Source organism: Mastigoproctus giganteus, chromosome 7 (assembly GCF_048544385.1).
Source record: "Mastigoproctus giganteus isolate SK-2022 chromosome 7, ASM4854438v1, whole genome shotgun sequence".
NCBI lineage: Eukaryota > Metazoa > Arthropoda > Arachnida > Uropygi > Thelyphonidae > Mastigoproctus > Mastigoproctus giganteus.
In genome coordinates, this window is record NC_143581.1 from 203538278 (window position 1) to 203551139 (window position 12862).

Below are 12862 nucleotides of genomic sequence, written 5' to 3' on the forward strand. Positions count from 1 at the left end.
CTTCAATCTCATCAATTGCTATTGAAAAATGTGTGAATTCACAAACTTTTTCTACGAGCTGATTTTGAACATTGGTTCCTAAATCTTCAATTCTTCTTGCTACAGTTGATGAACTTACAGATGCAAAATTCTTTACTTTCTCAGGATATACTTCCTCTGCAATTGCCAAACAAATTTTTTTTACAAATTCTCCATCCGTAAAGGCCCTTCCTTCTTCGGCATTGATCTGGGAGGCTTGAAAATTAGCTATAACTGCAGATAAATTTTTATGAGAAGTTTTAATCTTCTGTTGTTGACTTCGAAAAGTTTGGGTTAATTCTTGGAGTTTTTTCTGCCGCAAAGCTCCTTGAAATTTATCGTAATTTGAGGCATGTTTTGTGGTGTAGTGACATTTCACATTATATTTCTTGAACAACGACAAGGCTTCATTGCAAATAAGTAATTAATTAATAGGCCACCACTCATTAAAAACGTGACAATCAGCATAAACGTTTCTTTTTTTCAACATTAATTTTGGCATGATTTTTATGGGGTCACTGGAATAAAAAAAAAATACTTGTGAATATTGAAGTAAGTAAGCAATGACATGTCTTAAAATTTTATAAAATATTTTAACATAAAGGTCATTATATTCATATCACTCTTATATCATGTGAAATGAATAATATAGTTTATTAGGCTGTTTGCCTAATAAACTTTTTATAATAATATAAAAATATAAAATTATAATATAAAATTTATAGTTTTATATTATAATATAAAATTTATAGTTTTATATTATAATATAAAACTATATTATTAATTATAATATAGTTTAATAAGGTGACATTTCGAGTATCTTACTGATACCCATCATCACAGGAGAACAGATAGGACTATAAATTTGAATATTTTAGGACATTACAGTTACAATTACCAATATTACAATTGCAATCACCAATATTACAATTTTCGAATTACGATTCTAAAGTATTAAGTTTTGAATTGCTGTTACAATAGAAAACAGGAAATCTCAGGTAATACAAAGAGATTAAATTGACACCTGCTGACAGCCTCCTCTTGCCGATGCTACCAGAAACTTTATATGCATACAGGCTGCCAGCAGTTAATTTATAGCAGAGGGATTAACTACATTAACCAATAGGATAGTAGGATAGTGTCAAGTTTTTATCCTGGATTCTTGTATAGTAAAAGCCAGGGGTGACCATTTCTCCCATACTCTAGACATCAGGGTTGGTGTGCAGATTAGGAAATCCCTAATTCCTGTCTCTAATGCCTATTGCTATTTAATGACAGGGTCATTAAATAGCAATAGGCATTATTTTAACGATGTTTCAAAGAATAGCTTTAAGTGGAAATAACAGAATTAATATCTAACATGACTAATCTGACAATACAGAGGGGTCAACACTATTAATCAACCGACGAATGTTAAAATAATCTGTAAAATGTGTTTTTCATAAATTTTATTGTGATCTAATATAAACATTAATTTTTATCATCTAATTGAAATATCTGCTAGTCATAGTTTGGGGACCCCTGGTCTAGATGATCCTGCAGTGCTTTTTTACCAGTGATTCCATTATTTTCCCCAGAACAGAAGTTAAATTGGCAGGTCTGTAATTACAAGTGTCACCTTTCGATCCCCCTTTGTGAATCGGGGATATATTTGCACATCTCCAGTCTGTGGGAACTCTCCTGAGTCCAAGGATGCCCTCATAATCATGGCTACTTACTTCCTTTGCTGTCTCCTTTAATATAATTGGATAGATCCCATCCATTCCAGGTGCCTTTCTCATGTTTAACTTCAACAATTTCTCCTCCGCTTTGCTCTCAGTTATTACAAAATCATTTAACTCCCTGTTAGAGTTTGATAAGTTTCTGGCCTCCACTTCCCTACAGAAATCCTCATATGTGAATGTAGGTGCAAAATACTCAATTCAGTTTGTCTGCTACCTGAGCAGAATCATCAACATTCGAACCATCAATATCAAGGACCAATCTGATTCATCCCCTTCCTTCTAGAGTTTACATAAGTAAAGAAGTCTTTACTGCTTTTCTTTGCATCCTTTGCCAAAGATTTCTTGTAATCTGCCTTTTCTTGCCTAACTGCCTTTGTGACTTGATTGTGGTAGATATAAGATATAAGATAAAAAAATTATCACTCATACTTAACCTGTTTTATGATGTAGGTAAAGTAAACATTGGCAGTGAGCTGGATGATTTTGTAATAACTGAGAGGAAAGTGGAGGAGAGATTGTTGAGGATAAACATAAAAAAGGCACCTGGGGTGGATGGGATCTATCCAGTTATATTAAAGGAGGCAGCAAAGGAAGTAAGCAAACCCCTAGCCATAATTATGAGAGCTTCTTTGGACTCAGGGGAGGTACCCATAGACTGGAGATGTGCAAATGTAACCCCAATTCACAAAGGAGGATCAAAGGCTGACACAAGTAATTATAGACCTGTTAGTTTAACTTCTGTTCCAGGTAAATTAATGGAGGCACTGGTTAAAGAAGCACTGCAGGATCATCTAGACAAGAATTCAGTTATAGCTCAGACGCAGCATGGTTTTGTTAAGGGCAGGTCTTGCCTGACCAATTTGATTGGATACTATGATGTAGTCACAAAAGAACTGGATGCAGGGAATAACTTTGATATTATATATTTGGATCTTAGAAAGGCTTTTGATACTGTTGCACATGGAAGACTGCTGCACAAATTGGAGCAGTGTGGCATTGGAGGCAAATTGCTGCTATGGATAAGGGGATGGTTGAGTGGCAGAAGACAGAGAGTGATAATCAATGGACACTGCTCAACGTGGACTAATGTTATTAGTGGAGTTCCTCAGGGTTCAGTGTTGGGTCCGTTGTTGTTTTCGGTGTTTATGAATGATATTGATGATGGGATATCAAGTTTAATGTCCAAGTTTGCAGATGATACAAAGGTTGGCAGGGTTGTTAAGGACACTACTGACGCTATGCTGCTGCAACAGGATCTGGAAAGGTTGAACAGATGGGCTGAGAGGTGGCAAATGAAGTTTAACATTGACAAATGTAAAGTACTACATATGGGAAACAGTAACCCCAGAGCAACGTATCAACTCTGCGGTACTACACTGACAGTGGTGGAGAATGAAAAGGACCTGGGGGTAATTGTGCAGGCAGATATGAAGTTCTCTGAGCAGTGCAGACGAGCTGCAAGAGTAGCTCATGGTGTCTTGTCAATGATATACAGGAATTTTTCTAGCAGGGATAAGGAGGTGATTATTCCCTTGTATAAGGCAATGGTTAGGCCACATCTTGAGTACTGTATACAGGTCTGGAGGCCTCATTTCAAGAAGGATGTAGAGCTGCTGGAACGGGTACAGAGAAGGGCAACAAGATTAGTGAATGGAACAAAGGGTTGCTCTTACGAAGAAAGGCTTAAGTTTTGCAAATTACAGAGTCTGGAGACTAGGCACCGGCGAGGTGATCTGATAGAGGTGTATAAGGCTTTGAATGGTTTGAGCATGCTCAATGCCAATGGGATTCTTCATCTTGCTCAGAATAATCACCTCAGAGGGCATAAATTCAAATTGAGGAAGGACGGATGTCGGATAGATGTGCGGAAATTTGCCTTTGGCCAGCGGGTGGTTGGTTGGTGGAACCAACTTCCATCACTTGTTGTTGAAGTTGATAGCCTAAACAAATTTAAAGCTCAACTGGACAGGTATTTCGAACGAACGGAGGGGTGAAATGGGAGTGGTGTGTGTTTTTGTTTTTTTTTTTTTTTTTGGCTGATGCTGAATAAGCTTGCTTTCTTGCATCATATGCCTCTACTAATGCTAATGCTTCCAAAAAGTGGCTATCCAATTCCCTCTGGACTTTAACAAGCTCTCCACCTCAATCTGACATAGCTAAGTGGTCAGAAGAATGGGTACAGTAGCATATGCTCTTTGAGTGGACAGTGGTTCAAGTCTATGACTGCTAAATACAATTAGCCATTGTATTCATGGTTTAGGGCAGTGGTTTACCAAAATACTGAGATTGACAGACACCTTCAAAAATGAAAAAGTTTGCAGACCGTGTGTGTGTGTGTGTGTGTGTGTGTGTGTGTGTGTGTGTGTGTGTGTGTGTGTGTGTGTGTGAACACACTGGGTTTTCTGAAAAGAAAATTCAAAGTTTCTTATTTTTACATAAATATATAATAATAACTTTATTTATCATTAATTTGCTATACATAGAACAAATAATTTGACCAGTTCCAGAAAGTCATTTTGTGGACCCCTGGAATTGATCCACAGACCCCCAGGGATCTGCAGACCCCAGTTTGGGAACAGCTGGTTTAGGGTATTGTAAACTCCTCTGACCTGGTGGTCATGCTGGAGTATAAACAAGAACCAATGTGGCAGACAATTCATTTCAATGACCTACAAAATGACATTCAAAAGTAAACCATGAGTCATCCATTACTTCCCAAAATTCTGTATATGTACCCAAGGTACTTCTCTCTTCTACCAGTGAAAATTTTTATTACTGATTCTGATCCTGCTATCAGGTCCTTCCTAAGATGTCTAACTGTCAAGCTTTGTAGTCCACACCCTCTAAGTCATTCTTCATATGGACATCAATTAGCACCCCTCACCAATCTGGCAGCTGTTCTTTGAACCCTTTCTAGAAGCTCTAAGTTTTTCTTAAAGTAGTGTCCTGACTTAGACACAATATTCTAAATATCTCACTATCATCATCTTATACAAAGGGATAAAAAGATATCAATTTTCCTACATCTTATAGGCAGGATAATGCATGCCTGTTGTGGGAGCTCACTACTCTCAGTGGATCTCCTAGACTGAAGGAGGCAATGTTTAAACATAATACTATGAGACCAGTATTATCTAAAACGTATCCTTCTAGTCATTACAAGTATGTAGTAAGGTATTTCTCAATAAAAATTCTTAATTCTGCTTTTACATGGTAAGAGTTTTGATTATTATTTTACTGTAATCCTTAAGAAGGAACCCACAAACTCCCTTATTCCAACTTATATCCAAGAAGTTAAACTACTAAAATAACTTACCAAACACATAAAACACAGATGGCCAACCACCAAGAAAGTTTGAGCTTGCTAAAACTCCAGATATTGGCATAGCTATAACTGTTCCTATTTGAGATCCACTATAGACAATTGTAGATAGGAGGCTTCGTTCATCTTTTGGCAGCCAGTTGCCCAACATGGAATGCATAGCAGGAAATGTTACTCCCTATAAAAAAAAAAAAAAAAAATAGTGATGCAGAAAAATTATTTTGAATAACTCCAGCAATTATGTGATTTGCTAAACAGTTTGGACTTCTGAGTATTTTCAATGTAATTCTCACAAGTACTGCTATAAAATACTGTGGAATTTAGGTTTCGATATGCTAGAGTTGAAATGAACTGAAATGAATGAACATTTGATTAATGTTATGAAATTTCAATATAAGAAAATAAATTCATATTTATTTATTTTTTTTTTATGTGCTAGAAGCTTTTTTGTATGATTTGTACATTAAATTTTTACATTATTTCTGTAATATTTAGCATTGCAAATATTCCATAAATATTCCATTGCTGGTAAGCATCTACAATTTTCCTATGCTAAGATCTGGAAATGTGGCTTTAGTTCAATGTTTCTTATCTGGTATTCCATGGGTACTCATCACATAAATTTTTGCATAATTTATTTACAAGTATTGTCTGTGTAAATATGAGTGAGATCTTATTTTAGTTCATTTTCATTGTTTTTATGCTAATGTAATATTCATATACAGCAAAATTATTAAAAAATATGTGTGTGTGTATATATATATATATTCTGGTTAATTTTAGTTCCTTATTTATACTTTGAAATATATTCATTAGTTATTTGGTTTTTGTTTTTTTTTTTTTTTTAGGAGCATTAGCAACTAAAGCCATATTGCTCCAGGATATGCAGTGGTCATTCCCTGACCTTTCCGCATCCTCCGTATTTGGTGGTGATGGGCTCGAACCCCGGTCTAATCAAGAAGAGTGTGCTACGCACTGCTGCTCCTTCCCACCTGGCTACGGAGGCGCCCTATTCATTGGTAGGCTGATAGTGTTTTATCACTTACTGTCAGATGTATTGATTTGTGTAACATTCGAAATGCAGTGATTCCATGATTATTGTCCTGTGGCTTTCTGACAAGCCAGAACTCAATGGTCATACTGTTTTCAATTTTAAGTAGTTTAATTTATTGGTCATGTTGCTGTGGATGGTTTACAGTATCGGTCATGATATTTCACATTATTTGGCTTCAGCATTTTCAGGGGATGCCAATCTAAATTTTTTCGCAATTGGCTCATAAATTATGCTGTATTGGCTTTCTATTGAAAGTATTCAAATTTTTTAGGTAAGTATTCCTTCCACAACAATCTTTCCCTCAATTTGGTTTCTCCCCCTCTTCTGTTCTCTTATATGTTTCTTTATTTAAGAACTGGTTTTTTGCTTCTTGCAGGCTTTATCCATTCCACTGACCTATTTTAATTTACATTATATATATATATTAAATGTAAATTTAAAATAAAAGTTTCAGTGGATGAAAAATGGTTTCAGTTGAAAATTTAATAAGTCAGGTATGACAGATGCACCTAAAAGTGCAAAGTAGCATTAAAGGATGCAAAAGTATATATAAGTATGTATGAATAGATATATTAGATAAAGTATGCATAGATGGAAGTGAAAATTACACAAAGTGCCAGTGAGTAGAAGGGTAAGGATAGTAGAAAAGTAGTATAGTAGATATGTAAAAGGTGAAAGAATGTTAATATCCTAAAAGTTATGATGAATTAAGAAAATTATGGGCCAAATTACAAAGCCAATAGGAGGTGAGTGAACTGTAAAGTAAAATTATTAATAATAAGGTAAAATACAATATTATGGTAAAGTCCTATTATTCCAACCAGATTTATTTTTTCCAACGCTAATCTTATGTAACTCCGTGCATTTATTTGTTCAAAATATGACAATAGAGGTCCCTCTTTTCCCATCTTTTTCCATTTCTTCACAGCTCTCTATTAAGTCCATTATGCTGCTATAAATTGCTTCACCATGTAGCTATGTTACTAATGTGGTTATGGTTGACATGCATGCATTCATCAACTCTACTAAATATGTACATTGTATTTCCCCACCTTTTTCCTTCAGCTATGTATTATTTTCCCGCCAGCTTACTTCTGCTATGCATTACTTGAAAACTCCAGGTATCGTTCACTTTCTTATTATAACTGAAAACGGTTTCGTTTTCAGTTCGCTTCTTGGCATGTTTCGACACATTTTTTGCACCTGCTTTTTCCTTGCAATACAAGAATTTGGTATTAGCGCCCTTTTATGCTAATGCTTACAGAGCCATTACTATAAGGTTGGGCTTCACAATCCCAGCTAGCTCAGTGTGATAACTTTAATAACTTTTTCTTTGCTTTTTATCTTTCTACTATCTATTTCTACCTTTCTTCCTGTTCATAAAACTATACGAGGATGATATGAATGTTCCTGCTATCCTCCATCTATCACTATTTTCGTCTTTATTTACTTAACTACTCCTTTTCCCTTCCCTATCCTCAATTTAATACCTCACCCTATGCTATGTGCTTGTTCCTAATTATTTAATTCTAATTTCCACAAAATTACGACATTTAAATCCTACATAAAACTCTACATATTTTTTATTAAAAACACCTTTTCCTATTCTGAAAACACTTAACTATATTTTATTCTAACTTGATCCTTATTTTTACCTTAATAATTGACACTGCATACAGTATGGGACTACCTTGTCCATACTGTATAAGAATGTGCTAATTTCATTTTTTTGCTTTTTCACCTTTTTTCTACTACTATGGACAAGTATAGAAATGCAGTTCCTGATACATGGTCAGGTATAGTCTCCTGATGAAATACCTGATCATGTATCAATATTTACTTTAGCTGACATCAGATTCTGCATATTTGCCTTAACTGTATTTGACTTTTATCTAAATATGTACCCCCATATCTGATGACAGCTTTACCACTTTTATTTGTATTGTATTTTACTGTATTATTAATAATTTTACTTTACAGTTCACTCACCTCCTATTGGCTTTGTAATTCAGCCCATAATTTTCTTAATTTTCATCATAACTTTTAGGGTATTAACATTCTTTCACCTTTTTTATATATATATACACACTATACTTCTTTTTCTACTATCATTACCCTTAATATATATAAATAAACCCATACATAATAAAACAAAAAGGGGGAGGGGAATTACGATAAAGGGTATTGCAGAAGGAACACTCCTAAAATAATTTAGAAAAAGCCAATTTATACACTACAACAAAAATTTTAGAATATGCCAATGACTGAAATTTAGCGGCACCCAGACAATAGCACCAGGTCCAAATTATGTGAAATATCACTAAAAACAGAGATGAAAACCAACTACAACACTTAACCAACAGAATAAAAATACATAGATAAAATAGACTGACCATTATATCTCATCTCGACGGAGGACCACAAGGTCAATAATGGTCAGGAAATCTAAACTTGTTCTGGTGCTCCTCCTAAATTAGACATCTTGTGGTGTTCCACACTCTACTAAAGGTTGAGAAACACTGCTTTAGTTTATTCACTTTCTCCTTGACCATTAACAGCACTGGATACAGGAAATAAAATGATTAACAACAAGATAACCATTTCTTCTCTTCATATATAAGTCCAAGTGGAGATATGAAGAGAAGAAAATTCTGTGTATTCCTTGTCTAAATAATGGGTTGAATCAGAGTCTGTATCAATTATTTATTTATGTGTTCATAATATAAGATAGAGTGAAAAACAAACTGATGTGTGTTCAGTGAACACATCAGTAACTATTGTGGAAAAACTAATTTTCTTGTAATATATATTGACACTGCATGGAAATTACACTGAAAAATGAAACAGATCCTGTATGCAAGAATTCTGGAACCTGCTGATGCTGACAGTTCAGTTGACATTCATGCTTTAATAAAATGCACATAACATACATACACAAACTCCTGCCAAGCATTCAAAGTTAGTGAAGTTAAGCTTGATATATTTCTGGGAATAAAAGACTCAGAGTAAAAATAGCAATATCAAAAAATGTTTTCTGCTTACACATCTAAAAGTTATTACTTGAATACATAGTGGCACTAACCAAAACAAATCTTCCTTTAACTAGTGAACGCTACAGAAAGATTGAAAGTTTTACAAACAGAAATTATAACTAACTATAAATATTGGTTTAATAATGAAAATTTGTGTAAATTTGCTACCTAAAGATATAACTAATGTTTCTTATATCTGAACTTCACTGTATAAAAGATATTTACTTATGATTCAACTGTATATGTACATAAATGTTTCTAAAATATTATTTATTCATTTACTTTGCATGGCTGAACTTTTTTAATGTAAAATACAAACAGTAAGACACTGCAAAATCCATGAAAAGAGAAATATGTTAGTTTTTCAACCTGTGATAGACTGCCACAGAATTTGAACCAGTTTTATATAAATACCATTAAACCATTCATTATTTAAGGGGTGCAGATAAATTATTCAAGTTCAATGATTTCAGACTCTGTGGCTATCCTTCCAAAATAGCAAAAGATAAATAGTTTTACAAATAAGAGAGCAAGTAGGGGCAAAGATACATTTTGAACTAATAGTTAAATACTGTAATATTTACAATTTATTTATCCTTCTGTTAATTTTTATTTTAATCCATTCTACACAGAAAATAAGCCTACTTTCACAAGGAGGAGTTTTAAAAAAATACATAATATTCAAAAGCAGATTCATTTTCATTGATTAAACTTCTAGACAAAAACAAGTCAGTTATAATGAAGTGTAATTGTAAAACCTTTAATACAGATCAGTCTTTCAGAGAACAGCATTCTAGAATGCTTCTTCCACATTAATAATAATACGTAAATAACATATTATGCACATTATGAAATGAAAATGTATATATTATGAACATTATCATGAAATGCAATAAAGTGCATTTTACAATTATTTCATAAATACAAGCACCTCCGTAGCCAGGTGGGCAGGAGCGGCAGTGCATAGTACACGCTTCTTGATTAGACCGAGGTTCGAGCCCGTGACCACCAAATACGCAGGATACGGAAAGGTCAGGGAACACCGCATATCCTCGGAGCAATATGGCTTTAGTTGCTAATGCTCCTAAAAACCAAATAACAACAACAACATAAATTCATATGTTCTGTAAATAATAAATTCTTTCATCTCTCACTTCATTCAATTATATTAATAATAGAACTTGCCATTCATGAGGGTTGTGTTCATAAAGAATTACAAGGATAAGGGTCTATGGGAAAAGGGAGGGTATGTTCTTGGTTTGCAAAAGATTTTTGTATAAAATATATTTTAATACTACATTACTATATTTTATACATATTGATTGGTTTTTGATTCTGCAATGTATACACTAATTAGAAATCCAGATGTTATCTGATCCTCTGTGATAGTACCGTGGTTTATCTACTTGTCACTTGTTTGGAGAGGTGTAAATTTGAATCCTGTTGACAACTGATGAAATTCTAATGACCTCTTCAATCAAGGATGTAGTTAGTTGAGCTCAGATAGAGGGAACAGCCCCCTCCCTACCCCAGTGAACAATTCTGGGTTTTTCACCCTACACAGCATGCAAATTGGTTTGAGAACACTTGTACAAACATAACAGAGTGCAATATGGTCTAAGCAGCTGACTACCTAAAACAACAAGAGGTTATCAGATTATAGAATTTTTAGTATAAATTAACTTTGTGCATCCAAATACTTGGTGCCAAGTATTTGGATGCATGAAAAAAAGAAAGTTATACTCCATACTTGCTCATTGATTTTCTTGCTCAACAGCAACAAAATCAGTATTCCAAATTTTTAACTCTAAAAGATATATAGGAATAAAAGTTAAATACTCTAAAAGCCTTTTCACAGCATGGTAAAGTGGATCATAATCTGCAAGTTGTAAATTTAAATTATATTTTGGTGAAAATTGTTTTATGGCTGTCTGCAGTTTTAATTTTAAACACAATACAGAAAATCACTCTGATAGGATATAACATATATATATATATATATATATATATATATATATATATATATATATAGTTTGTCTCAGCAATTTACCCATCCACCATCACTGCCATTCATTAAAGAGTCCTTTCAGGTCTGGTGCCAAATCTAGCTTTGAACATTGTAATGGCAAAAAAGAATATGAGTCTAACTGATTGATTAGGCAGGTGGGCCTGGCATTACCAAGAAAATTAACACAGAGCTACTGTTTCCACATGGGTATATATATCTGATAACTGCCAAACAATGTTAGATTCCGAAAAAGATAGGACACCTGACTGGTAGTGCGAGAAGTATGATAAAAGTGTGAATGGACACACTCTTCAAAGTAGTTGTCCATGATCCAGAACACAGGATTAAAAAAAAAAAAAAAAAAAACAACAACTGCAAATAAATACATTCATCTATATTGGCTATTGAATATTTGTGTTCCAAACCTCTTTTATTGGGTCAGGATCCTGCAAATACATAAATAATGTAAAAAGAAAAATGGCTGAGTGATTGAATTAATACTGTTTACAAAAAAAAAAGTAATTAAAAGCTAAAACTTTATTAAAAACTTTATTAAAAAAACTTTATTAAATTACATACTTATTAAAACATATCCAGAGTAAAAGATGTTTCTTCACCTTGATATGAAACACTTAAAAGAAACAGCAATAATTCTTCCCCACCCTGCTAGAAAATCTGAATGAAAGTGAGTTCACGGCAAAGAATTTTTTGCATTTTAAAATTGACTGAGTATAAAATTACTTGGCACAGATAATCTGAATTTCACTGTTCATTTTGACAAGACTCATATTTTGTATTACTTTAAAGTATCCTATCATACTTCAACATTCCATCTACTAACACTGGCTAACTAGCCCATTTTGAATTTTTTTCTGTTTTCTGTCAATGTATAACATGTCAACAAACATATCCTACTATAGAATGTAAAATTCTGTAGTAGGATATGTTTGTTGTTTGTTTATTTGGTTTTTAGGAGCATTAGCAACTAAGGCCATATTGCTCCGGGGATATGCGGTGGTCATTCCCTGACCTTTCCGCATCCTCCGTATTTGGTGGTCACGGGCTCGAACCCTGGTCTAATCAAGAAGCATGTGCTACGCACTGCTGCTCCTGCCCGCCTGGCTACGGAGGTGGCCGTAGTAGTAGGATATCTGACACGTTATACATTTGAAGAAAATAATAGTCACAAAAAGTAAATCAATAAAGGCATAAGGAATAAAGGTTAATAAAGAACTAAACCTCATTACAGAGCATGTACTTGGTATATGTTTTACTCTATGCTAAAAATGAAAACAGCCACTTTAACCTTTAATGATAGTCTACAAGAATAACTCATGTCAATAACTGTCTTGGCAACAATGATATTTTTTAAGGCTTTTCCAAGAAATTTAATTCAAACAGTTTATGCTTCCTGTTTGGTTCAATTATGGGAAAATGCTTTAATTTGTTTTGTTGCATACTTTTAATAATAAGTTGAAAAGTATTAATCTGATTTCAAAATTTCTAACTGATTTGAATTTGGCACAAAATAATCTCTCATAAAATATGCAATGCTATCAGATGTTCAAAAATATATATCTACAAATGACTTAAAATTCATATTACTAAGAAAACAAAAGATGCTTTATTTTTAACGTGGGTATACCCTCAATTAAACAAATTCTACATATTCTTTGAAAATAAAATTTGGTGTTACCAAATTTT

General features: G+C 33.6%; 1 protein-coding gene across 4 annotated transcripts in view; it reads right to left on the reverse strand.

The window, feature by feature from the left end:
* The window catches only part of LOC150083600 (putative inorganic phosphate cotransporter), a 148675-nt gene that overhangs the window by 80359 nt on the left and 55454 nt on the right, over window positions 1-12862 (reverse strand). For all 4 annotated transcript variants that reach the window (XM_090378081.1, XM_090378080.1, XM_090378079.1 and 1 more), the window contains exon 4: window positions 5059-5242. In XM_090378081.1, the coding sequence (XP_090234207.1) occupies window positions 5059-5242 (184 nt within the window). The remainder of the gene's footprint in view (window positions 1-5058; window positions 5243-12862) is intronic.